The 27,400-nt window shown below is 51.5% G+C and overlaps 1 protein-coding gene across 4 annotated transcripts; it reads right to left on the reverse strand.

Moving 5' to 3' along the window:
* Positions 1 to 5,703: 5,703 nt before the first annotated feature.
* On the reverse strand, positions 5,704 to 26,450 carry BMF (Bcl2 modifying factor). 4 transcript variants are annotated; one of them, XM_043471445.1, is made up of 6 exons: positions 26,312 to 26,450; positions 25,800 to 25,929; positions 24,235 to 24,320; positions 23,386 to 23,682; positions 21,712 to 21,872; positions 5,704 to 9,595 (listed from the first exon to the last, which is right to left on the reverse strand). In XM_043471445.1, the coding sequence occupies exons 4-6, from the start codon at positions 23,675 to 23,677 to the stop codon at positions 9,494 to 9,496; spliced, it is 555 nt and encodes a 184-aa protein (XP_043327380.1). In that variant the 5' UTR covers positions 23,678 to 23,682; positions 24,235 to 24,320; positions 25,800 to 25,929; positions 26,312 to 26,450; the 3' UTR covers positions 5,704 to 9,493. The 4 variants fall into 4 exon arrangements, with proteins under 4 accessions (XP_043327380.1, XP_043327379.1, XP_043327381.1 ...); XM_043471444.1 differs by lacking the exon at positions 24,235 to 24,320; XM_043471446.1 differs by lacking the exon at positions 24,235 to 24,320 and having other exon boundaries at positions 25,800 to 25,898; positions 26,312 to 26,433.
* Between the last annotated feature and the right edge of the window lie 950 nt (positions 26,451 to 27,400).

The raw sequence follows: 27,400 nt of genomic DNA on the forward strand, positions 1-27,400 counted from the left end.
GTCGAGAAGTCTCTCCCAATTGAAGTTTCACTACCGTTGCTGTTTGGAATTGGCTCAGCAGACGTAAACAGGGTCATCCGGGGCCAAAGAGGGTGGGTGTTTAGTTTTAAAGCTCTGGGGTTAAGAGTGAAAGCATGTGACTCCAGCCTGGCCAGAAACAGAGAAGCCTTTGTGTGCAAGAAGCGAGCAATAGGCTGTCCTGAGGCTAAACACAGAGGAACCGGGAAAGAGAGCGGCTGACACAGGTTTCAGGGGTCTGACAGGATGCCACTGGAGGGAGATTAACTCTTTGTGTCAGGCTCCAAGGCTTCCGTGAGGAGAGCTTCTATTTGTGGCTCATGGTAGAGCAGAGGACCTCAAAAATAAATAAATGAATAGAGCTTCCGTGGCCTGCAAAGGGACACAAGTACTCCTATAGCCAGTATGGGGAAGAGGCAGGCTGAAGCAACTGAAAGCAAGAGCAATGTCCAGGGGGAGAGTTTTTGATGAATTAGGCACCAGAACTTCCTTGGAATCCTAACATCTAAACACTGTTCCTGGGCCAGTGCTTCCCCCAACTCCTCCCATTCCTTGTTGTGGATGGCCAGGACGAACCAGAGAGGGCGACACGGCAGCCTGGACTACATCTCTCCCCTCAATGCCCCCCTCCAGGGGAGGAGAGTTGGCACTGCCAGAGAAAGGCTGGCAGGTTGTTGGCTCAGCCCACCCTGGCTGTACCCTCAGGCACTTGCAGCCCACGGCAGCATCATTCACCATGGGCTTGGGTGAGCTTGGGTTCTGCTCACAGCCAGTACTGAGCCTGACCCACCGTCCTATACTGCTCATAGCCCGTCTGCCCCAGTGCCAGCATGCCCTTTCCCTGACCCCACCTCTGCCCAGAAATCACTGCATTCAATCTTACTAAAGTGAGCAAGTCAAGTTTCCTGAAAGTCTGCAAAAATCTGACTTCTAGACTTCGGCAGGGGAGGAAAAGGAAACAAGATTCATTTTGCCACTTAACGCCTGGACCCATGGGACTCAGGAGGAGTTCAGAAATAAATATGGCGGAGAATGGCCTATCTCACTGAATATCACGTTGGTACTCATTCCATTCCTTCTGTTCTTATTCATCACTCCTTCCTTCCACAAAAGTTTCTGAGCATCGTGCAAGTGTCAGGTTCTTTGCTGGATAGTGGGGATAGAGTGGTGAATGAGACAGACCAGTTCCTGCCACCAGGAGTCTTGTCTACACAGGCACACAGTCATTCACATGCTAATCAAGAAAATGCTGGTTCCCGTTCTGGGTAAATGGTGGCTGCCAGTGGCAAGAGGCGGTCCTGATGGTATGACATCCATTCTTACAGGCGAATTTCAGTTTCCTCAGTTGAGGAAATATCACCAGCAGCACATTGAGCAGTATCCAGCCTTAGTGCTCCAGCAAAAGGCTCACTCATTGCAGGTTTGATCTACCAAACTCAGGGCTGATCTACCAGACTATTGTCGCTGTTTAAGCCAGTACTCAGCCCACTTGAGTGTGTGTGGTGTGTGTGTGTGTGTGTGTACGTGTACAGTCCCTGTAAAGTTTGTACCTGGCGCTCAAGGGCACTCTGGGCAAATGTAATGATGTGTCAGAAATGAGGTTGCTGCCAGGCACTGATCCCTCTCCACTTCAAAGGCAGAATCACCAGGCAGAACCCTGGACTCACTCAGGTATAAAGCAAGAACCTTTTATCAGGGGTGCCCAGAGTTCCCAGGCCTTTCACCTTGGCAGCTCCTGGGTCTCCCATGGCCACGGGCCATGCTTTCCTTCATCATCAGCGTCCAGTTGCTTCCTGCCAGCTCCTTCAGCACGATCCTCCGAGACACCTTCATCAGAAGCCCCCTTCCTCCCTGAGTTTATAGGAAGGTGCCCAGACTCACTGCCCCGCTTCAAGCTAGATGAGATCGAAGGGCTACAACACTGTCACAGCTTCAGTCCCCTGTGCGCTGATGGAGAAGTGGGCGTCTCTGAAATCAAGACTGCAGTAAACACAGTCCCTCCAGCGATGACGCCACTCTCCCTCACAGTGGACACAAGGGTGAAGTGTCTGGGAGGGAGGATCACTTCTTGTGGGATAAGCAAAGGCAAGTGAAGAATGAGGAAAGAGCTTGCTTTGGTTTCTGAGTTTTTGCATTACTTGTTCTTTTGCTTTTGTCCTTAGAGTCCTTAAATCTGGAAACTAAGAGACCAAGTAACCTGCCTGGGATCTGACACAAAAATCCTTGAGTCTGTGCATTCTGTGCCTTCTCCTGAGGAGAGGATTGGTATACAGTTCCAGCAGAATCTCTTTTAAAAGAGCTTAAGACCCAACAAAGAAACTGCAGAAGAAAATGCTGGGCAGGTCACAGACAGGCAGTCTGGTTCCACCCTAATGTCCAGATGAGGACACCAAGGACCAGAGAGGTGAAGTCACTTCCCTGCCCGAAGTCATTCAGCCAGTTGGTGACGGAGTCAACTTAAAAACCTGTCTCCCTAATCCCACCCAAGTGAACTTTTCACTGCTTCAGAGTAACTGGTTTTCTTTGGGACCTAATGTCGAGGGCAAGGATCACGCGTTTCTTTCAAATCTATGCATGGACTTTACAGTGGCGTCATGATGAAGGGCTCCTGGCAAGGGGCTCAGCCAGAGCCGTCAACTTGTTCAATGAACCTTGTCGTCTCACAGGCAGGGCTCGGCGTTAGTTCAAATGCTTGTGAGAGATCTGCCTACAGAGTAGCGTGGAGCCAGGGCACCTTTGAATGGTAGCAAAGCCACAGCCAGACTGGATACCACTTACATCAGGACTCTCACCCTCCTTTCAGGGCAGTTCCAATTCTAATTCCATTCAGACCCTTCCCACTTAGGGCAAAAACTTCTCCAGGAAAGCAGGGGGTTAAGGGCAGAATGACTGCTTTCAGGGTCCAGTGGAGTCTCAATTTCCACAGGGACTGCTTCTAAGGCTTCCTGTAAGACCAAAATCACAGGAAGTGAAAATTGCCCTTGAAAATCCTGTCAGACACCCATGAAGCACAACAGGATCACTGCTCAGGAAACCCCAGCCAGCCAGCTTTCCTTCAGGTTGGAAGAGAGTCCTCTTGCCTCGGTTGAGCAGCCGAGGAAACCAGACATTTAGAGCCAGACTGGACCAGAAAAAAGCATCTTTGAGGGATAAGATGCTGGTGTGATAAGAGGTCATGCATGTTCCTATGTCACATCCTATGTTCCTATGTTACACTCACTCCAGGTACCACATGTTCCCTGCATGCAGGGCCAGAGACCTGTCTGCTGCTCTACCTTAGCGAATGTACTTCTCTCTCCCCGTTCCCCCACCTCACTGAACTTGTGTAGTGTAAACTGAATGGGTGCTCCAGGAATCTCCATCTTTATACTAGCCTCTCAACATACTGCCTCCTTGGGCTGCTACTTCCTGACCCATAGAAACTGTGAGATGATAATAAATAACTGTGAGATGACTGGTGGCTTTAAGAGGTTTACGTGCGCGCATGCTCAGTTGCTCAGCTGTGTCTGACTCTCTGTGACCCCATGGACAGTAGCCCACTAGGCTCCTCTGTCCATGGGATTTCCCAGGCAAGAACACTGGAGTAGGGTGCCCTTTCCTCTTCCAGGGGATCTTCCCGACCTAGGGATTGAACCCACGTCTCCTGCATTGGCAGCTGGACTCTTTACCACTTGAGCCACTTGGGAAACCCTTTAATCAGTTACATTTAGGGATAATTTGTCATGCATAATACACATATAAGAATACACATACAGTAGAGAAGGAAATGGCAACCCATTCTATTCTGATCCATAGAAACCCAAGTTTCTATGGGTCAGAATACTCATACAAGGGGGACTGGAAAGGCTAAGAAATGAATATGAACTGGATAGAGTAGAACAAGTTTTCCAGTGGAGAGGGGTGGAATGGAGTCTGTCTTTTAGAAGGGTCCCCTGGCAGCGGAGAAGGAGCTGAGGGTGCGGCAAGATAGGGAAAGAGACCAGGTAGGGGCTTGCAGTTGTCCAGGGAAAAAGCTGACCCTGAAACAGGGTAGCAGAGGTAGACAGAAGATAGGTGCGGGGGCTATTTCCAGATAAGAATGGTCAGAGCTTATTGGTCATCTGCCTACAAATCATAATAATAAAAATAATAATATTAATAGCTAATATACTTTTAAAAATGAACATGTAACAAGCACTATTCTAAGTCCGTTACACAGAGTCACACATTTAATGCTCACAACAAATTTATGAGATTATTATCATCTTATTTTACAGACGAGGAAACCGAGGCACAGAGAGACTATGTGACCTGCCCACTGTGGCTCAGCTGACAAACAGCAGGGCCTGGGTTCAAGCGTGGGCAGCTGTGCCTTTAACTTCTCACTGGACTTCTGGAGGGATCAGAGAGAGAATGGAGGGCCTGGCTGGGACAGGTGAGCTATCAGGTTTCTAGCTGGGCACCTCAGTGCAACCTCACCTAAAGCAAGCATAGACGACTTGAAAGAAAGTCATTTCTGTCACAATCACCTAATACCCCACGAACCTCAGAGGAGCTGCGTTAAGGGCGCAACTGCAACCCCGCACGTGAAATGTAGAATAACATCCGGATATGGCACCAGGCCCCACTTCTACCACACTCCAGTAAAAATAAACCTTGCTGTCCAAATATAGAGTGGTTAGAAGTGCCATGTTTTACAGGAGAAGAGGCAGTTATTTGGCATTAAAAATAGATGAGTTTTGGCTTCCCTGCAGATCTGGGCAAGAGCACTGCAATTTCCAAATGGAAACCAAGATGGATGGGGTGAGACCCACTCTGACTGACTCAGCCATTTAAAAAGTCCCAAGAGAAAACTGCATCCCTTTTCTGGGCCTCAGTTTTCTCCTCCTTAAAACAAAGAGGTTAGACAAGACAACTGACATCACTTCAAGTGCCCACTTTCTATCAGGCTAGGAACCAGAGTCCAAGGCTGGTCCTCAGAGAGTCAACACCTTCCCAGGTCATGGGGGGCCCAGCACAGGCGGAGTGAGTTGGCCCTTCGGTTCACAGCTTACTGCTGTGAGTGGTTTTTCCCAAGGATTTTTAGAACTCTGTCAAGCGCTTTAATCTACCCCTTTGAGTCAGACACATTGTTAATCCTCAAAGACAAGCCAGGAAGTCCTCCTACAACTGGCCTACCTTGTGAGATGCTACCTTGATAAAAGGAAAGCGAGGCCTAGGATGACAGGGGTGGGGAGTTGTGCGTAGGGGCCACAAAGGGTACTTCTGGTCACTAAGGCTGCCATTGCCAAGGGCTGGCCCCAGGGCAAACCCTTTGTCCACACCCCCTTTAATCCTGCAGGGCAGGCACGCCAGTAATTTACACACAGAAAAACTGAAGGCTCAGAAAGGTTATTTGACTTGCCTATGATCATTCACCTGGTGGAGGCTGGAACTGAATCCAAATCCAGGTCTGGATCCAAAGTTTGTGTTTTTCCACTTCATGGGGCCTCTGCTGTGCTTCTTGTGTGATCAGAATGTCTCTTCACTACCCTAAGAGGGAAAGGAAGTCCTGACAAAAGCTGGGGTCCTGGGCGGGGGTGGGGTGGTGGGGGTGGGGTGTCACTCATGAGGGCAGTAAGAAGCAAGTTGGGAGAAGCAAGTTGGGAATCTCTAATCCGTTAACAGACCCCCTTGCATTTTGACTACACCTTGGAAAAGACCAGCTTTGCTTTAAATGGTTTTATTAAAAACTGTACCAATTGATGGGGATAAAGATATATACACATATATGCATGTGAAGAACACAAAGCCAAATATTCGGTACAGGTTTAGAAACAATGAGTTCCCATCCCCTCCCTCTCTTCTGTTGTCTCTCTCCCAGAGGCAGAGCACAGTGAACCCAGGACAGCTAACCTGGGAGGGACAAAATACTACATTCTCACTAGGTCTCCCCCCACAGACCTTGTGGACCCAGGGATGGAGCAACCTGCTGGGCGATGCTCACAGAGCAGGGAGAGGCGCTGGTCTGCTGAGCAGAGAGAAGGGCAGGGCAGACTAGGAGCCTGCAGCCTTCAGCACCTTCAGCCCAAGAGGCTGATACATCTGTGAAGCGCATGGCTTGCTCTGCTGTTCCCTCAAGGCTCAAAGTGCCCACCAGCCTTGGACACCCACTGCTCAGTGTCCCCAGGAGGCTTCACAGGCTAATGAGTTAAGGAGTCAGCCTGAGTTGTCTCTCACCATGTTGTCCCCACCCACATACAGAGGGACCCTACAGCACCAATGTGCAGAAGCCCCCACAGAGCCAATGTGCCTGCTTCTGCTATCCCTCACTTGCCCCACCCCACTTCATCAGAACTCTCTGCATGCTAACCAGGACAATCACAGTGGCTCCCCAGCCCCCAAGTGGAGGAGGCCCTGGTTGGACCATGTCCCTCCTTGCCATGTCCAACCCATCCTTGGATGAGGCTGGGCTACTGGGGACAGAGAGACAAGTCAGCTGGGCCCCTCTGAGCATTCAGGACATGCCTGTCACATAAGCCCCCTGCCCTGGGAGCTTGAGGAAGGTGATCCTTGGACTAAGCAAGAAAAGGCCCCAGGGGCAGCCTTCCATCAGCCCAGGCTTTGAAGCAGGCAAACATAGAGGCCCAGCTGAGTCCAGGAACTGTCTGAGTGAGTCAGACAGCTGGCCTGAGGGGGTTCCCTCCCTAGTTCTACCACCTTCCAGAAGCCCCTACTCTGGGGTTCTTCATGAGGAGAGTTGTTTTGACCCTGAACATCAGGCTTCCCTTCCCTCCAGGGCAATTCCTACCAGGGAAGAGTTTCCAGTCCCTCTCCCGAACCCCACCCTCAGCAAACCACAGAAGCTCCACAAGTCTTCTGTCCGTTACAGGTCAGGAGCCAGGTCAGACTCTCCCTCCCTCTAACTGATTCTAAACCCCTTCACTGGAGACAGCCAAGCTCCTGGGGGTGGGGGCTGGGGAGAGGGAGCCCAGGGGCAGGGACGGGTCTCCTGAGGTTGAACTTGAGGAATGTTCAGACCAAGTCACCAGGCAGAGGGGGAAGAGGCCAGTCTAGATCACTACACCAATTAAAAACAGCCTATTCTACCTGCTGGGTTCTGGCGGGAAGGCAAGGAGGGGCGTTTCACATTTGGTTCTGGCTTGCTTGGGATAGTGAATTAGCTCCTGGCTTCATGGAATATGGAGACAGTGCAGTCAGACCACCCTCTACCCAGCCCCAGGTGCAATGTTCAACTGAGCTTCTCAAACTGTGGGCTCAGTTCTCAGGACAGGCCACTGGACATCCTGCTCAGCCCAGCAAGGTCTCTTGAGGCCAATGGCTTTGCCTAGGCACCAAGGCCTGGACCATTTATTTGCGCTCTAACTCAGCTCACATGGAAAGTCTGCTAAGAGGAGGTAAAAGTGGCTGGTAAAAATAATCCTGTTTTCTTATGTGTGCCACTCAAGGTATACCGGCACCCTGCCAGTCACAGCCTTGGTCCAGGAGAGGGAAAAATAACACATGTCCCATGCACATCAATAAAATGGTGTGAAGACCCACAGAGAAGGCTGGATTTCACAATGGTCAGCCTATCCCAGCACCAGTCTCCATGCCTGTTCCCTGGGTTCCTTCTTTTAAGAAGGAACCTATCTTCTTAGCAGACAAACCATGGTACACACCCTGAGAATACAATTCTGGCCAAGAATAGGTAGGTAATACCTCTAGAATATCCAAGCAGAACAAAACCAAGGCTGATGCACAGATTGAAGTCCTTCTTCGAGCCACTGTGAGCTCATAGGGCACCTTTGTGCAAATTAGGAAAGGCACCCTTCCTGTAAGTGGACACAGCCCGACACTAGGGCATACAACTTAGTGAGCAGAGCATGGGCTAGATTCTAGCTTCCATCCCCTTCCTCTGCCGGTGCCCTTGTGCAGTGAACAACCTGCCTGACCGTACATCCAGATCAGTGCGTCCTTCAACGGTAATGAAGACCTCCTCTCTGCACAATCAGAGGAGCTGGGACTCGTTCAGATATGAGAGTCTGCTCTGGACTCCTCCAGTTTCCTTGGGTAGCCCTGGGGCCTTCTCTGCCCAGGGAAGCCATCTTTTCTTCGGGCCTTGCTTCACCGTTAGCACCAATGTTAACTTTGCTCACATATGAAAAAATGATAATTTAATTTCTAGGTGTCTAGTTAACAGATTCCCTGCATCTTTTCAGATTCCCTGTGTCTGTTCTCAGAGCTGCCAGGCAGGCTGCTTTAAATTCTCTCCATTAGTGCCACAGCAGGGAGAGAAAAGAAGGAGTTCAGAGGCAGTGGTGATCCTGCTGAGTTCCAGAGCTTGCCTTTCTGGCCTGGCTGGAAGCTGAAGGAAGACGGGAAATGTGCACCCAGCTTTGACAGTTCCTCACTCTGATCACAGTCTGTTACTCTAAAAGACAGATTTCAGCTGACAAAGCCACTATGCTGGATTCTTCCTGGATCCCACTAGGTATGAGAAAGGAATGGGGATAAAAGGGAGGAGGTAACTGGTTTCCAAGGAAACCAAGGGGTCTGGGTTCCTCTAGGGCTTACTCTTATGGGTGGGATGGCCGCCTGGTTTCCCAGCACCTCCACAGTCCGGTCCTGTCTCTTCCGGCCCTAGAGTGCTGCTGTTGGGGGTGGGACGCAGTCTGTTGGCTGGCTCTTTGAAAAGAAGACCCGACAAAGGCACCAGCTGCTGGCTACAGCACATTGACTGGCTATTTGGCTCCTCCATGGTTGACATCCAGCCAGTCCTGGGCAGCCAGAGTGGGCAGTGGTTCTGCACCTCAGGACCAATCCTGGGCTTCCAAGTGGGACCAAGGCAGACGTGAGGCCTACCCAGAAGTTTGGTTCATTTTTGCGGCACTTTTTGAGGGTCCATGGAGAAACCCAACCCTCCCTGAGGTCTGCTGGAGATGACAGGGGCTGGGTAAGAATCCCTGAGCCCTTGGGGCGGGCGATGGCTGGGTCCAGTGAGAGCCCAGACATGGAGCTGGCTGACCGACCTAGTGAAGTTGCCATGCACAGCTGGAAAGCCCCTGGCTGAGGCCCTGTGGGGGGCAGGGGGGTGGTTAAAGCAGTGTGACCCGTCGGATAGGGGCTCCATTCATGGTGGAAGGCTGACAGGTTTGGTGGAACCACAAGGCTAATCCAGGCTCCTATCTCTTAAGTTCCTGTGGGAAAACTACAGTCCACTCGTGGGAGATCACTACCTGGTCGTCTTCAATAACCGATGACAGAAGGATCTACTTGTCCAAGCCCTTAGGAGGATCCACGTCACAGACACACCAGCCTCTATTTCAACAGTGTTTGACGAAGGCCCCCACTCCTGGTTGAGGCCCTGAACGGGGAAAGAGGTCCTGCTTGGGTATGTCTTATGTACACAGAGAAATTTTAAAAATAAAAACACAAAACAACAACTTCACAAGACGCAGTATCAGTCCTCGCCGATGTCCTTCCATGGTGCCCATGCGAAGGGGGCAGCCCAGCCTCACCTGGGACCTGCCCCATTCCTGTTCTCATCTCCATTCAAAGCAACGTTGTGTAGGAAGAGGAGGATCTGCCACCACACGCGATTTCGGTTCTGCTGGTGCTAAAAGAAAAAAAAAAGACGATGTAACTCCTAAATGCGACCTTAGATGACAGCTTATCATTTCCAGTGCAGAAGTTCAGATCCACACGTCCCAGAGCAGCACTTTAATCCCATCAGGACAACAAACTCGGGGACATGGGGGATTTGGGGGAGTGATGAGAAGTGGCGATGAGGGGGAGACAGCAGAGTTCTCCATGTACAATTGCAGTGTGAACGTTAAAAAGAAAAGACCAGGCTCTTTATGCACTGTGCACAAGAGGATTAAACTTTTTCCCCTGCTTGCAGGCTTTTCCAGAGTTTAGCCAAGTGCTGCTTTTAATCAGATTGGCTCCTGAGCTCCTCAAACCTCAGCTGCACGAACAACAAACTTTCTTCAGAAAGAAAGAGAAGAAGTGCCCCCCTCTCTCCCCCAACTCCAAAGTAACACAGAGAACAAGGGGGAAAAGGGGGGAGCCTCCATCTGCAAGTGATTTGACACTGTGAAGGTCAAAGGGTTAATCTTCCATTTAAACCACACTGCTGAGGCAGCAAAAATCTGATTTCATCCAGTGCAAACACGCACACACACAGACACACACAGACACACAGACACACACACACACACTTGGGCGCCTGCCCTCTCTCCCTTCCCAGCATCTTCAGCTCCGCGCTGCCCTTTTTATAGCTGCTCTTGACAGTAAGCCATAAATAATCCCTCTTGGAGCGCTTTCCTACTGACTGGAGCCAATTAAACGTTAAGCAAGAACATACTTGAAAACAAAACAAAAACAAAGAATGCACACTACTCTCTGGAGGTTATCCCAGGTCTTACTGTCAGGCAGGGAAGCTTGGGGCAAAGGTCAGGGGTCAGTGACTCACAGGATTGTGGCTGGTGCCCCACCCACACAGGTACTGGCAGAGGCCCGGAGGGGACTGAGGGGTGCTGGGAGAGGCGGTCTTTGTTCTCTCTTTATCTGCCAGGGCAGGAGGACGAGGCTGGGGCCCTCTCCACGGGGTTCTCAGTGGACAGGGGAATAAAAACCTAGTGTGCAAAAAGGGAGCCAGCACAGAGGCTGGACTTGGACTGCTGCAGCTGCCCGGGCAGCAATCACGTTTATGTGAGGTGTGCGTGTGTAGGGGGAGCTGGAGCCCCTGCAGTCTTTAACCACAGCCCCGGCCCCCACCAGGCAACTCCCAGTCAGCTGAGAAGAGGCTAGAGTAAGTCAGTGGCAGAGTTGGAAAGTAAGTCCCCAGAGCTCCTGGATTCCCAGAGCTTCCCAGGGACATCAGGCCCTGACCCCCCTTGACCTGTCCCCAGGCAACTGGGCAGGTTGCTGGGTTCCCTGTCACCCTGCCGGAGGCCACAGAGAGAGAGGAGAGGTGAGATGTCAACTGAGGCTGACCTCAGGGCTCTGTCACGTATCTGAATCCCCCCCGACAGCCACACCCCCCATCTGTAGCAACAGCATTGCTCTTTTCCCTGCAGAAGGGGAGACTGGAAAACCCAGAAAGCTGGAGGCACGGCTCCTGCTAGGAAGGGGAGGGAAGGCAGGGTGTGCCACAGAGGAGGCCTGGCAGACTGCAGAGACTGATGGCTTCCTTGTGTTTTGTAAACAAAGACGAGTAAAAAGAGGAAACACACCAGGCTTAACAAAATCTGGTTAGAGTAAAGCAGCGTGAAAACGGACTCAGCTGCAAACCTGAAGACTCAGGCCTGCCTGCAGCAGCTGGACAGAGCACCCCCTCCTCCTGTCTCCCCTCCTTAGTTGCTACCCAGGACAGGTGCAAAGGTCATGGGTGGAACAGGAGGAAAATCCAGGAAAAGACTGGTCTCTAGGGAGGCCAGTCTGCTGGAATTTAGAGGCTCCTCAGGTGCCTCTTTGAAAAGGCCAAGTAACAATAACAACCACAATCCAAATAGTCACTGTAAACTGAGTGTGTCAGGTTCTGGTTTATGTCCTTGGTTCTCAAAGTGTGGTCCACGGACCAGCAGCTTCAGCATCAGCTGGGAGCTTATAAGACACGTAGGTGTACTGAATCAGAATGCATTTTTTTTTTTAAGATTTTTTTTTTTATATGGGCCATTTTTCAAGTCTTTATTGAATCTGTTACAAGATCCCCAGGTGACTTTAAGACACATTAGAGTATTAGAAGAACTGCTCTACACACATTAAGCTCCTTTGATCCTCTCAACAACCTATGACACATGTATATGCTATCATGCCCATTTTACAGATGAGATCATTTAGAGAGTTAGGCAACTGGCTACATAGCTAGTAAGTAGCAGGGACTGGGTTAAATCAGACCACCTGGCCCTAGAGCAATGTCCTTACTCATTACCACTGTGCTCCAAGTGCTACCACTTACCTTTATACCAGAGCAGGCCCTCCATCTTCCTGTTCTCTAAATCGTCTCAAAACAGCTCAAGGGCCAAGGAAGGGAGATCACAGTTCTACGATTTGGGGCCTGAACCAATGCCATCTCCGTAGGCCTCAATCTCTCCCCATTCCCCTAATGGAGGCCACTTACTGCTCTGGGTAACTTCCTGGGCCCATGGTCTTTGCAGATAAAGCAAGAAAGAATCCTCACTCTAATCATGGCAGGTCCTAGGGACCCAGAAGACAGTGGCATTAGACTGGAAGGTGGAGACATTGCTGGGAGACACGGACTGGCCTAGGTCCACAAGGGACCAGCCTTAGGAAGGTCCTAGGTTCTGTGCCTCTGCCTGGGACAGGCCTCAGGGCTCCTGAATCAGGAAGGAGGCACTCTGGACAGTGGGTGGCTCCCGGGGGCCTGGAATCAGAGGACCTGTCTGCTGCGTTCTCTCACCAGCCAGCCTGAGTCTTCCCTTTCCTCATAGGTGAAGTGCAGGTATGGTATTAGTGGTTCCCATACCTGCTATGTCACAGAATCCACTGAGGTGCTATTGTAAATACAGAGTCCTCAAGTCTCGCCCAGAACAACTGGGGCAGAATCTTCAGGGAAGGGCCCACGAATTTGTATATTGAAATGCTTCCCTGAGTGACATTTTTTTAAATCAGAGTAATATCTCTTGTCTATTTTAGTCATAAAAATAATACAACTGTAGAAAAATTGGAATACAAGAAATTAGAAAGGAGAAAATAAAATCACTCATGATCCTATAGCCTAGAAGAAAACATTTCATGATTTGGTATTTTCTTTAGTCTCTTTCAATCTCCTCCCACCAGAATAATGACTTGGCGAAGCTGGAGGTTAATCCTGCCCAGGTGCTTCTAAGGCAGCCAGGCCACACAGGCATTTGGAAACCACTGAGGTGATTTCCAACTGTAAAGCTTGGTGATTCGGAGTTTGTCACCCACAATCACCTTCAGGATTATAACTCAGAGCTCCAACAACTAAATCCAGCCTGGTGGAGGGTCTGGGTGGGCTTGGAGAACAGGCTGCCTAGTACAGGGTCAAGCAGGCTGCCCAGGCAGCTGTAAGACACAGCAAGAGCAGGGCCTGGGAAACCATCTATTGCCCCAGCAGCCCTTTCTGCGAGCATGAGCAATGCCACACATACCCCATTGAGCCTTCTCCTGCCACAGGGCAAGCCCCAGAAGGCCCTTTTCTGAAAGGACATCAAATTGCCACATAGTAAGAGAACCAAAGAATGCCCTGATTATGAAGAACAACGATAAATAAAATGTTTTTTAAAAATTTTAAAAAAGGACATGACTAGAAAGGAAAGGAAAAGGGCTTGAAGGGAGGCCAGGGAGAGAAAGAGTAAGAAGAAAGGCCACCAACATTCACTGAACAGGATTAGGTCCACAAAGACACCAAGAAACACCAGAGCGGGATCCTTCCAGGAGAGGGTGTGGGGGAGAAAGGGAGAAGGAAAGGGAACCAGGAAAGAGTGCGCTTGGCCCCTGACTCTCAGGCACCTGGCACATCACCTGAGACCAGTGAGTGCTAACCACCTGGCACAAGGCTCAGCTCTCCCAAGCTGCTTGGGACCCCTCGAGTTTGGGAATCTACAAAGAATGGGGGTTCCCAGAATGCAGGGTGTCCTCAGGGGTAGAAGACTGGGGCTCAGAAGTTGGGAAGCTGATGGGAATTTAAGTGTACACCAGAGCTCTCAAATTTGGTCCAGAAGGTAGGACCAAGGCACAGAAGGCAAGAATCGAGGTGAATGCCCCAAAGGAAGGGGTCCTCACATGGTGGATAAAAATGCTCTCTTCAGTTAAGAGAGCACAACCAGGATGAGAGACCTGGGGTTCTCGTTTCAGCCCCACTTTCCTTCTGTGGTCAGCGGATGAAGGCAGTCAGCTGACAAGTGTTGGAGTCACCCCACTGTGCGCAAGGCACTGTGACTGAATACCCGGTCATTCATCCTGGATGACGGGGAACATGTAGGGCACACAGTAGGTATACAACAAGCACGCTGCACTGACTATAGAAAAGTCAGCATTCCAAGATAACCTGCTTGTCTGAAGCCAGGAACAACTGATGTCTGGCCAGGTCTGAAGATGTACTTGAAGTGATAGGATCAGCCTCTTGCCTAGAGAGAGGCCCAACTATTAAAGGCTTTTTTATTTTTTTTTAAGAGCTGGCTGCAGTGTCTGACAAGGTTGTATTACACATATCAAACTCTGTTTCATCCCACATGGCCCCTGCTCTAAGCACAAAGAGTGTTCCCTGCCCTCCCCTGATAAGAATCTCCCTCCGTCTCTCCCCGCTTTGTATCCAATTCACACCCTCTGGGGACTCTGTGTCACCGGTGTACCAGATGCTCCAGCAAGAGCTAATTCACCCCAAAGAATTCGGGCAAGGAGCAAAGCTACACTGTAGATCTGATTTCAAAGAACCAAACACGCAAAATGCAAATTGACCAAACAGATCAGTTTATAACAGTCTCATACCTAGAATGCTTTCTTATCATCTCTTTTGCTCTTCACAAAAATCTGGGCCATAGGAAGGGCAGGTATTATTTTCAATCCCATTTTACAGATGGGGAAGCAGAGGCTCAGAAAAGTTACCCCTAATGTTAGTTGGGAGGGGGTGATTCAGATCCCTGACTCCAGAGCTGTGTTCTTTCACTAAAATATTACAGTGTATTTATTCACATTATGAAAATGATATTAACTGTTCAAAGAGAATCACCACCTAACTGCCCCCCCTTAGTATGTTTAAAGAAATTGTTTCCAGATCACTGACTATCTAGTAAGGATGCTGTGGACTAGAAAGACAATAAACCTTTCAGAGGCAGAGCTAACTGAAGATCAAACAGAAATAAAGCTAAAACTGGCCTGAAATGTTAACTTCAGATGCTTGTCTGAAACCATACTCAGTTTCTTTTAAAATATAGGGCAATACACTCTCTATAAAATGCTGTTTTCCCACCACACCTCTTTCCTTTCCCCATCAACTCTAAACCGACCACGGTGAGGCTGAAGCACAAAGCCTTGCTGTTGACAACAGGAATACAGAGCTAAGGAAGACTTCAGGAAAATTCCACATAAAAGAAGTCAGGAAGATGTTTCTGTTTGATTCAGCAAACTTTTATCAGGTACCCAACTGAGCTAAGAGTTACGAAGGACACAAAGATAAGCAAGCTGTATAAGCCTTGTCTTCAATTATTTTACAGTCTGAAGGGGAGAAAAGCAAGAACTCAGTTTCACAGGAGGCAAAGCTGGGCCGGGGTGGAGAGTGGGAGCTCCATCAGATTCTTACCTTCTGGGCTGCACCTGCTGAGGAGCAGGGGTAGGTGAGGGGAAGACCATGGTTTTAGGATCAACAGTGTCACATGGGCATGTTACCCCACTTCTTGGAGCCCCGGCTTCCAATAAAATGGGGGTAATGAGGTATCGAAGTACAAGGTTGCTGTGATGCTTAATGAGAGAAGTATCTGTAAAGCATTGGGCCAATGGCTACCTGGAGCAGCTCCCCACTCCGTGGTGAGGACAAGGGAAACCTGGTCCAGACTCGACTTTGTGGAGCAATTCCCTCAACACCCTCAGCTCAGAGCACCTGCCCCAGGAGCACTATCTTCTAGGCAGGCTCATGAAGTTCTGGGGGAATCCCTGACTTTTCACTCTGAGATGGGCCATGGCAGCCAGAGGCAGCCGGGTTCAGAATTCCAGGCTGCCAAGCTGGGCAAGGAATTCTGAGACTCCCGGGGCAGCCCCATGGGCCCTGTGGGCCTCCTGTCCCAGACTGCTTTTGACCCAGACACCGAGGAACGAGCAACGTGGCAAAACGGAAAAGGAAAAAAATTCTCGCCAAGAGCTTCCTCAGCCAGCAGCACTAACAGACGTTGAAGCCACCAGTCGCCACCATGGCAACACCAATTGCTTCTCCCAAAAGGGCAGCCTGGGCCCAGCTCAGTCCAAGATAGGAGGCTTCCTCTAACATAAGTGGAGCCACCAGCTTCAGTCCCTGGGGGTGGGGGATCCGGCTGTGCTTGCCACCCATGCCCCAGAGCCTTGGGTTGCCCCTCCGTGGCCTGGAGACAGGAAGCACCGAGGCCCTGACCCAGCTTCCCCTAGGGATGGCTCTGTCTCCCCAGTCTGAGAACAGCTCCTTCAAACTACTGAGCAGCTTCTTAAGAATTCAGAGAGGAAGAGGGGTATGTGCACTCTGGTCACAAGAGAGGGAGACACATACGGCTGATTCACATTGCTATACAGCAGAACTAACACAACATTGTAAAGCAGCTATACTTCAATTAAAAAATAAATAATTATTTTTAAAAAGTGAGGGAGAGAGGGGAGTGAGGAGGGGGCAGGCCCGTTGTGGGTCTACAAGGAGTGGGAGAAGGAACCCCCAAGGCTCTACCTCCCGACCTGAGGCCTTTGCAGCTGACTGTTCTCATCCCGCCCAGGGCCACTCCCTGGACAGGATGGGAAAGCTGAGCACCTAAGGCCAGACTTTTCTCCTCACCCCACACACTGGCTGTTTTTGTACTGGTCATGGAACATGCCCTCTTGGTTGCCAGACACAGATCAAAAGGCAAACCAGACTTTTTTCTTTGTCTTTCTTTTCTAATGCCTCCTCCAAAGCCCTCCCTCCCATCACCCTCCCTGCCCCAGGGGAAAAAAAAAAAAAAAAACCCAAGCCAACCCCATCCCCATGGCTTGCCTTGGTGGGGAGGGAATGGACTGTCCGGAACTACAAGGCCCTTCTCCTGGAAGAGAGAGTAGTCAGGTGCAGAGTTGTGTGGGGAACTCGGCTCTAGTCAGCCACGCTGATGACTCAGAAGCTAAATATAGCGAGCGATATAAACAGAGCCAGCCACAGAGCAAACACAGGGCCCCCAAGCCCCAGCACTGGCTCTCACGCACAGCACTCTCCACTGCCCCTCCCCCAGCCTCACTCTTCCCCAGGAACTGTCCCAGGGGCACCTCCCACTCTGGGGCTGGCTCCTAGGGACCCTTCTCACCCTAGAAAGTATCTCCGGGGCTCCTGCCCCGGGCTTCCCCATCTAGAGCCTGAACAACTTTATTAGGCATAGTCTGAACTCAGAAAACCACTCACCAACAAGGAGAGCATCCCAAAGGGTCAGGAAGCAGTGAGGGGCTCCCTGAACAAAAGATCCAGGCTGCTGGCAGAGAAGTCACTAGTTAATAAACCAGGAAAACACCAGCTCAGGTACAACTTCCAAAACAGTTCCTGAAGAACTCCAAAACCAGGTCCAAACAAAACCCTAAAACCCATTTTCAGAAGTGTTAAATTGTCTAGGCATTAATAGTTATTGTGTGTTAGTTGCTCAGTCATGGCTGACTCTTTGCGACCCCCTGGACTGTAGCCCACCAGGCTCCTCTGTCCATGGGATTCCCCAGGCAAGAATACTGGAGTGGGTTGCCATTCCCTTCTCCAGAGGATCTTCCCAACCTGGGGATTGAACCTGGGTCTTCTGCACTGTGGGCAGATTCTTTACTACTGAGCCACCAGGGAATTCATAGTTAAACATATTACAATTTCCAAAGGGCTTTCACATCAATTCTGCAAGGTGTGTATGAGAAACTGAGGCTCAGATAAGTTAGTTACATGATTTGTCTATGAACACAGAACTCGTAAGGGACAGAGCTGGGACTTGAACCAGACTTTATGTCTAACTCCAGGATCCTTTCTCTGACCTTGCAACTAAAGATGGTTTCCACTGAGTGGCTGAAATTTTTCTCAGATCTCATTTTCCATAAAGCCTAATTACTCTTCAGGGAATTTCCAAATCTGACTCTTCTGAATGGAGCCACTCCTGGTCCAAGTGAAAAAGCCATTTCCAACAAGAATTTCAATTCTCCTATAGCTTTACTCACTCAATGGTCTCCAGTAGCCACTTTTTTTTTCCCCCCAAAGATTCTTGGCTTCTTAACACTGCCCAGAAATGCCCCACAAAGTTCAAGATGGTGCCATTGGGACAGGAGACTTTCCTAAGGGGAGAGGACACCAGCTTCTTTCCATTCTTTGACTCATGCTGGAGGAGACCACGGCAAGGGGAATGGAAAGAAGCTGGGACTCACCTTCTGGGCCAGAGCAGCCCCTGAGCACAGGGAGGAAGTAAACCTGTACTGCCACGTTCCCTGAAGAAGCTGGACAGACAAGAAACACCAAGGCACCATCACAGAGCCAAGGTCAAGGTACGCTAAGGTCACCAGACCACCATAGATCACGTGTTGCAGCTAAACCAAGCTCACAAAGGAGCAAAGAGGGGAATCTTTCACTCCTGACCCAGCCAGAGGAAGTTAGGGGTGTGTGACCAGGTTTGGAAAGGCTTTTTATCTCCACTCACCCTGCCACCAACTCTCTTGCTGCTTTGGAGACCCAAAGCATTGACAGCAAGCACAGCTTCTGTCTCCAATCCTTGCCCATTGGTCCAGAGAAGCCATCCTGAACAGATTACATGGGTAGCCAGGCTAGACCTCCATCCAGCAAGCTCCTCGAGAAACATGCTGGGACAGTTTCCAGCCCGCAATAACCAGCACTGGGGGAATTTGGAGCATGTTGCCTTTAGGGTCATGCTGACACACTCACTTTGCCATAATGCCATCCTATAATTCACTACCATCATCACACCCTTCCCTGTGCTCCACATCTCCTAGGGCTTCCCCTCATATAGAAAAAGAATAACTGGAAATGACTGGCAGTCCAGTGGTTAAGACTCCATGCTTTCACTGCTGAAGGCATGGGTTCAATCCCTGGTTAGGGAACTAAGATCCCACAAGCCTAATGCGGCCAAAAAAAAGAATAACTGAGGTACCTAACCAGGGCCAAAAGGCAGAAGCTTCACCTTCCCTACAGGACTCGGGGACCCATGGCCACTGTCTGGCCCTGGGACACCCTCCCAGACCTGAGAAGAGAGGAGATGGCCAGGCCCCTTCAACCTTCTTACTGTGTCTTGAGTTGTCTTTCCTGGTTATCTAAACTCAATCCACAATGATGGAGACCGATCGTCATTCCCCCAGGAGAAATGTACAAGGACAAGGCCCATAAGTGAATAGCTTGGAAGCCAATTTCTCTGAACAGGGCAGGTGGAAGGGAGCCCATAGGAGGCAGCTTTGCTTAGGGACTAGCTGGACAGGTAGGCTGGAAGATGCACTTTGAACTGACAAGAACAAATGTGGGGGATGATCAGGATTATAGCAACAAAGGAGACAAGCATTAAAGAATACCTACTGTGTGCCTGGAACTCAGATAGGTATTTTCTCACTGAATCTTCATGATCAAATTCTGTGACATTAGGTCTAATTTACAGAAGAGGAAATAGGCTCTGCCAGATCAAGTGTCTTCCCAGTGGCTGGTAGCTGGCAGAGCAGGCATTCAAACCTGGGTCTTCAGACTTTGTATCTGAAGCCTCGAGACTTAACCCTAAATTACTTCCACGCCTATGCCTCAGTGTCCTGCTTGCAAAGATGAGGGGAAGGAATAGGGAAAGAAGATGAAGGATAAGAATGTAAGAGTGACAACAGTTTTGTGTGGATATGAAATATCTAGACGTTAGTTTATACTGTAATCAAGTTCAGAAAATGACTCACTTCTTAAAACTAGCTGCTAAAAGGCCCTACAACATGCCAGCACTCCATCTGCCCATGGCCATGATCCCAGTCCTTCCCACAGGATGGGCTCCCAGGGAAGTGAGCAGGGTGAGTGGGGAGGAGGGGGATAAAAGTAAGAAGACTCCCATGGACAAAAAGCCTGGCTCTTTGCGATGGAAAATTTGGGAAAACCAGCTCTAGGTCTCATTGGCCGGCCTCCCGCCACTGCACAGTAGGAGAAGGTAGCTGGCAGGATGGTGAGGGGCACTGGGAAGTCAGGAGCCAGCAGTGGAGGAGGTGCAGAGCTGGGGAGACTCTCCTCTAGTTCTCCTCCCATTCTGTGGCTCTGCCCCTCCTCCTCCCAAGCTGAAAGAGACAGCTCTGCACTGGGTCAGTGATGCCAAACAGCAAAGGGCAGGGTCAGACCTTGGGATCAGGGCCAGCTTCTCCTGTGCGGGACTGAGTTGGGAAGAAATGGCCCTGGGCTGAGTTCTAGTCCTGTGCCAGGGCTCAACTGGGCAAAGGAGGCCTCCCAGCCTGCTCCCAAGCCTATAAGGGCTCACCAGTGGATGGCGGAACATTCTGGGAAACAACTGTTGAGAGAGATCAGGTCTAATGGGAATGCAGAAAACTGCCTTCCAGGTAGTCCCCCGGGTGAGTCCAGGAAACCCAGAGCCACTGTGTCCTCTCAGTTGCAGCACTTGGGCTAGGAGCTGCAAGCTCAGGCCAACCACAGGCCTACACAACCAAAGTGAATGGGTAGGAAGAAGGCCAAGAGGCAGAAATCAAGAATCAGAGTGGACTGAAGGGAAAACTCTAAGCCAAGTTTCCACAGAACAATCAAAGGAGGGAATAGGGGCTGGAGCTTGGAGCCAGAGGAGGCAGCCAGGCTGCCTTATTACCTAAGCATAGGGCCACCCTCCCTTCCTGAGGGACTGGAGGACCCACCAGGACCAGGTCTAGCCCCACGTGTCCCTCTGGCAGAGACTCTCACCTTGGCAGAGACTAACCCCTTATGGCTGGATCTCAGGAAACCTAAATTCAATTTCTGTCTCCCCACACCACCGCCTGCCAGGTGCTGGCCATGCTTTGGTCCTCAAGTCAAACCTATTATCAATAGCTCTCCTCTGGTCACCTGAATTTCCCTGTCTAACCTCAGGGTCTGCCCAATCATGGTGGATTAATTATTCTCTTGATTTCCTGATATACAGTCAGATACACACACACACACACACACACACACACAAGGACACTGTTCCAGAGGCAGGGAATGTGTTCATTTCCAGGTGGCATGACATTGCTTCAGTGGTGGTTGTCCTAGCAGGGATCCAGCCTCAGGCTCCTCTCCCTGCCTTGGCAGCCATCCAGAAAGTCAGCCCAGGGAGGAAGGGTTAAGTGCCCAGGGGCCGGGCCAGACTGCCGCTGCAGAGCCAGGCAGCCTCCAGCCCGGAGGCACGGAGGGCTCCTCCACACGAGCCCGCCAGCCGCCGCCTTTGTTGATGGGCTCTGCCACAAGCTCCACTGACACGCGATGCTCCGCCCTGGCGGGCTGGTGCCAGGCTGCCCGCCGAGCACCCGGTCGCTGGTCTGGAGAGACTCTGAGGTACACACTCTCCAGAGTCCCGGCCCTGGTTTCCAGACAGAGACAATGAGGAGCGGCCTCCCCAGCTGGAAAGTGTCGGGTTACAACCGGTTCCACCACTTTCCCCAACTCAGACCCGTCCAGGCCTTGGTTACCCATTTCCCACTGCAAGGCAGCCAGGTACCTCCGACTGTCCAGTTTTCCTCAGCACCATGAAAATCTTCCCCTGAGGTCTGCAAGGGACCATCTCCCACTGATGAACTCAATAAGAGATAGTGTGTCAGTCACGGCTGCAAGAAGCTACGCCATTCTCCAGAAGAGATCGGAGCATTTCCCAGGGGCCTGAGCTGAAAGTGGGCAGATAAACAACTTGGATCTGAGAGGTGAGAGCAAGAGCACTCATCCAGCCAGGCCCATTCTCGATTTCCAGTCCACGAGAATCACGGTAACATGGGGCCTTAAACGTGGGGCCTGGCAGAGACAGAGTTGCTGAGGCAGGCCCCAGCCCCATAGCCCCAGCAGATGCACACCACCTCCCCCAGCCAAGACCCAGTGCCTACTTGCTGCATATGAAGCCGATGGAACTGGTCTGCAATGCACTGGAGTTTTCGGGCAATCTGTATCTCTGCTCGATGTTGCCACTGCCCTTCAGGGGGTTGCTCACCAAGGGGCAAGCCTGCAGGGAAGCTGGCAGGAAGGGGGAGCCGGTAGCCAGCATTGCCTGTAAAGACAGAGGGCCCACATCTCAGCAAGCTCCACCACTGCCCCATCTTCCCCATGCCTGCCACCCCTGGTCAAGACCCGGGGTCAAGGGTAGACTCTAGTGTGGGAAGGGAGAGGAACTGAGCTTGCCTTTCTCAGGGCACTCTGCCAAATGTGGACAGCCTGACTTGCCTGCTGCCCGAGAGTATGAAAGCTGATGCCAGGTTTCCCTTCAGCCCTCCCTTCACTGGCAGTGCCATGGCAAAGGTAATAAGTGTGGCTGAACTTGCCAACCTTCTGTCCTTATTTACCCAGCTACGCTTGACCACAATTTATTATTCATTATTCATATGGTAGTAGCAGGCTGAAGCTCTTCTCTAGGAAAACATAAGAGGCAGCTCTCCAGAGATCCTGAGTTGAGCAGAGCAAGGGACAGAGAAAGAAAATCAGAAAGTAACCTCACTTTTTAGTGTAGCAGAGAAAGGCTGGTTTCAGGTCCTGAAGCTCTGGGCAGTGGCACAAAAACATAGGGAGAGAAGACTCTGAGCCACAGATTAGCCAAGCTGCTCTCTGGAGCCAGCCCCAGGCCAGACATCTAGACCTGCTCTCCCCACTGATCAAGTGCTGGTCACCGAGCTGCCGCTAGGGGCGCCCGCCTGCTCCCGTCTTTCCCTCCTCCCGGCCCGCCTGCCTTATCCATCTTCTCAGACTCCTGCCAGAACTACTTTGCCTGAATTGTCCTACAGGGCAGCTCCTTCTGGGAATAATTGCAGCGTCTCCTCAATCAGCTCCATCAGACCCAGCAAGATAGCTTCTGAACCACCCTTCCCTCCATAAGCTTTGTGCTAAATGAAGAACACTGGCTATCTAACCCTGCCCTTTTGCCAGAGGAGGGCAAATTGCTAATAAAACCAACCACTGAAGCCCACAAAAGAAGGGGTCTTATCTGACTGAGCCTTGGAAACAGCCCCTTTGCTGGCAGTGAGCCTAGGCAGGCCCAACCTCTTTCTCCAGTTCCCCTTCCAAACACAGAAAGTCCCAAGTGACAACCGGGGCGGGGGACCTTCTGCCTCCAGGAAACTTCTCTCCCAGAACAAGCTGGGTTTTCCCCTTCAGTGTCAACAGCGAGTCACAGATCCCCCAGCCTTCTCCAGGGCAACACTAGCCACTTTAAGGAAGGTACATCACTATTACGACACAAAAGGCTGGGCCACTCAACAGGCCACAATATGTAAAAGCCAAAACCCAGGTGCCCTTCTTCCAGCCCAAGGAGACACCAGGGATCCAAGGATCCCTCCAGGAAGGGACAAATGAGCAGAAAAATGGCAAGGCAATCTGTCCTGCTTGTGGCCTGAGGAGCACAGGCAAAAAGCAGTATATGAGCAGAGAGACAGCAGGTGAAGAGTTGAGGGATCAATAGCCCCTGCTGCTCAATTTGGGGAAGGAAATAGCAAAGAGCAGGTTTGGGGAGGGAAAGTCCCCTCTTTTCCCCCAGTCTCTAAGGGAGGAGTCCTGAGGCTAAGAGCACTCACCATAAAAGAGTCGCTGGGGCTCCTCAGTCACCCCACAAGGCAGCATGACACCCTGGCTCGGGGAAGCTGGGCTCAGAGTCTGGGTGGCCTTGTCTTCCTGGCTGGTGGGTCGAAGCCCAGGGCCACAGCAGTGCGTGAGAGGGAAGAGCTGCAGACGGCTGAGGGGGCAGTCCAGCTGGCTCTGGGCAAACAGGTCAGCAGAGAGCAAGCTCCTGGGCTGGGTCCCCGGCTCCCCATCCTCTGGCTGGAATACGTCATCCTCCAGCTCCTCCACACACTGGGGTGGCTCCATCTCCCCTGTGAGGGTGCAATGCAGGCATCCGGGAGGCTGCCCCCACCCAGGCTCTACCTGGAAGGACTTCCCTCCCTTTCCTTCTTTCCTGCTCCCCCTTCTTATGTGGAGAAGTGGGCTCAGGCACTGATGACAGTCAACCCTACAGATAAAGCATTGCCAAGGGTGACAACCCGCCCCCAAATGTGGGGTGCCTCGCAGTTCCAGGATCCTCCATGTCTCTTCCCTGCACCCACTTGGAGCCACCTTCCCCTCAGCCTCCTTCTGACCCAGGCACAGTTGGACTGCTACTGACTCTCAGCCATAGCAGGGGTATGGTCAGCTGCTACAAGCACTGAGGGTACCTGGAGAAATGTCAACAAGACTAGCCTCTGTGAGTGGCTGTGGGAGGGCAGAGGGTGCTGTGACTGGCTGTACCCACAGTGCTCACCACACACACACCCCCTTGCTGGCCTGAGGAGTAACCATCAAGTTCTCATCTCAGTCTGAGCAGAGCTCCAGGCTGGGCAGCAAAAACAAAAGCCAGCAATCCCAGCCCAGCCAGGTTCCCTCCAAACCTGCTAAGCCCCGCCCAAGACTCTAGTCTCCACCCGCTGCTTGCTCAACACAACAAACAGGCTCAACGATGTGGTAAGAGTGTGTCCTGGGAGAGAGAGGGGGAGAAAAACCCAAGTTAGTCATTGCAGCTGCCCTCTCAGTAGAGTAGAGCTATCTATCTGCCTACCACAGCTTAGCTGAGAGGAGAGGTCCGGCATCCAGCAAAGTGCCCAGAATTCCCCAGCTCAGTGTGGAGTCACTAATCTCCACAACTTCAAATCCTTCCCCACAGCCTACCATTCCTGCCAGCGCCGAACCTGAGATGCGTACAACCTGCCTCATAGAAGGAAGTGAAATTCAGCCCTCTCTCTGTGACTTCATTTGTGGCCTGAACTCAGGTTGTTGATATGAGTTTCTTGGTGATAAAGAAGTTCCACTTGCGCCACTTGATGGCTCTTGGAAGTATGAGCTTGCAGTCACCCAGCTTCTTGCGCTCAAAGTCAGTCCCCTACACACACCAGGAACCCCTCAGGGTCCCTGGGGCAGTCAGAAAAGCAACCACCTGAATGGTTAAGGATACGGAGAGATGGTGTTTGTCACTGCCAGAGTCAATTAGAGGTCCCCTGGGAATTCTGTCTTCCAGTCTCTTGCCCTTGAAGAACAAGCCAAATGGTCTTTGGGTTGGTAAAGTACTTAGAGGAAGCTCAGTTAATTCAAGAATCATGGCTTTCTCAAATGCAAGCTTTCTTTAAGGCACCTGCTTCAACTCTCCCTCCATCCCATCCTGTCCTTGAGCTATCTATGGTCCCTATCCTGACCTCTTCCCTGAGCATTTGGATGGCAAAAAAAGGCACATGGTGTTCTTGGGACAGTGTTTTCCTAAAAGGTGTGAGAGAACTAGTTTATCAGTGCCAGGAAACAAGGCATCCTGCAGAAAGGACCAAACGCTGTCCTTTCAGTCACCTGGCAGGGGCTCCCCTCCTGCCCTTCCACCTCTTCTATGCAAGCTGGCAATCCCAACCTAAGATGGGGCCCTCCAAAGCCAATAGCAAGCAGCAGTCATTGTCTTGCTTTTCCTTTGAAGCTTATCACCTCTCCCACCCCCTCCCAGCAAAGCCCCAAAGTTCAGCCCTTGCCTGCACTGGACAGTGGGGGAGGTGCAGCCAGAGGGTGCGGGTCTGCCAGCCTAGGGGGACCCTTCCCACTCTCCACAGGAACTACAGATGGCTCTTCTGCAGGTGGGAGCCTTCAGAGGGGTGCTGGGCAAGATCAAGTGCAAACTGGGATACAGTAAAGAGACTTCTCCCCTTCCCCCGAGCTGAAGAGGTGATGTCCAAACAGGCAGCAGGAGGGCACTTCCTAAGTGCACTACCAGAGAAGTAGTCCTAGCAAGGAGACCTAAAACCTGTTGGAGCCATCCCAGCCCTTAAGGACGCTAACAGGGATGCTGAACTCAGACTCCTCCTCCTCCTCCTAGGAGAAGGCAGTAGCCAGACATTCTGAACCTCTTCGAGGGCTAAAATCTGGGAACGCACACATACACACACACACACACAGTCACGCACTCACACAACACACAGCAGACCTGGGTGACTCCAGGGGAGAATCTCGGCCTCCGAGTCGTGATGCCAGGGTTCCGTGCCAGGGTCCAGCGTGACGAGCACTCGGGGGCTTGGCGCCCAAACTCAATTGGGAAGGAGGGGGGAAAAGCCCAGCTGTTAAGGAGAGGAGCCTTCAGACTCCGCAGGGATGTAGGACGTCCCACAACTCCCTGCCCTACCCCAATGTCAGATCCAGAGACCGGGCCATTCTCGGGCGCCCAGATCTGCTCAGCGGGGAAGCGCAGGTTCCCCTGCCCACCTGGACCCAAGCCATTAGAGACTCAAATGCTACTAGCCCCACATTCCTTCGTGGAGCAGCGCACCTACATGTGGGTTCTGTACCCCGTTCCCACACCACAGTGCCCCAGTCCATGGTCACTCCAGGCACCCGCTGCCCAACCCTTCCCGGGCCCCCACGCGCAGGGCGATCCTCTCCCCACTTCCCCAAGGAGGTGAGATCCAACTCCGCCCGGCCCTTGGCCGCCCAGGCGCTCACCGGGCAGCAGCAGGCGGCGGGAGGCGCAGACAGGGGCGGCGGCGGCAGGAGGCGGGCAAGCTCGGGTGGAGGCCACTCTGCACCGCGCGGTATTGTTTCCAAAATACGCCCGCTCGGGGCATCCCGCAAACAGCTGATGAGGCCCCGCCTCCGGAGCGTCACACGGATGGCTGGCCAATGGAGAGTGGAGCCCGAAGTCCCGGGCTGAGCGGCTGCCAGGGACTGTCATGATTGTACGAACCTTCCCTTGGAAACATTGCAAGGGACCGAGCCAAATTCCGACCTCCGCCAGAAACGCAATTGGAGCGCCGTCGCCCACGCAGATTCGGTTCCTAACACGGACTTTGGAAGCACTCGAGAGCCTTTTAGTCCTCCCTATTAAGAAGGAGATAGGGGGCGCCAGAGTGATTTTTGTCTTCTCTTTCATGGGTATGGTCTGAATAATTTAGGCGCGTCCAGAAAGGAAGAGGAAGAGAAGGAAGCGGGGAGATTTTAGATGATGAGTCTGGCAGTATCCAGAGGGCCAAAGATACGAGTGCCGGTGGATCCCGGCCACCTGGTGGCAAAGCATCTTCCCGGCTGCTGGGCAGGTCAGAAGCAAACTCCAGCCCCCAGAGCTGTAGGAAGCTTGAAAACATGTGTGACTGATACTGTTACCTCGAGTGACATTCAGATCAGACATATCCAAAGGGACCCACAGGCTCTCTTCTTGACTGGGAATGGACAATCAAACAAAATTAGCATCTGGCTGAGGAGAGGAGAGATCAGGAATGCAGGGGCTTCTCGGGCAGTTGACACACACATCCTGCTTATGGCAGCACTGAGAGATGGTGCTAGGGCTGCAAGGAAAGCAACGTGTCCTGCAGACCACCTACTATCGGCAGGGGAGTCTATGTGCTAGTTCACAAACATCTCTTAAACACCCGCATTGTGCGAGGTAATGGGTTAGGTACCAAAAACCTGTTGCCCTCCCTCAGGGAGCTTACAATCTACTTAGAGAAGTAGACCAGAAGATAATGGAAAGCAACATGAAATGTGGTAATGCCAGGGATAATGACTGCTGGGAATGCAGAAAAATTCAGAATGCTA

The sequence above is a fragment of the Cervus canadensis genome, chromosome 6, assembly GCF_019320065.1.
Source record: "Cervus canadensis isolate Bull #8, Minnesota chromosome 6, ASM1932006v1, whole genome shotgun sequence".
Lineage (NCBI taxonomy): Eukaryota > Metazoa > Chordata > Mammalia > Artiodactyla > Cervidae > Cervus > Cervus canadensis.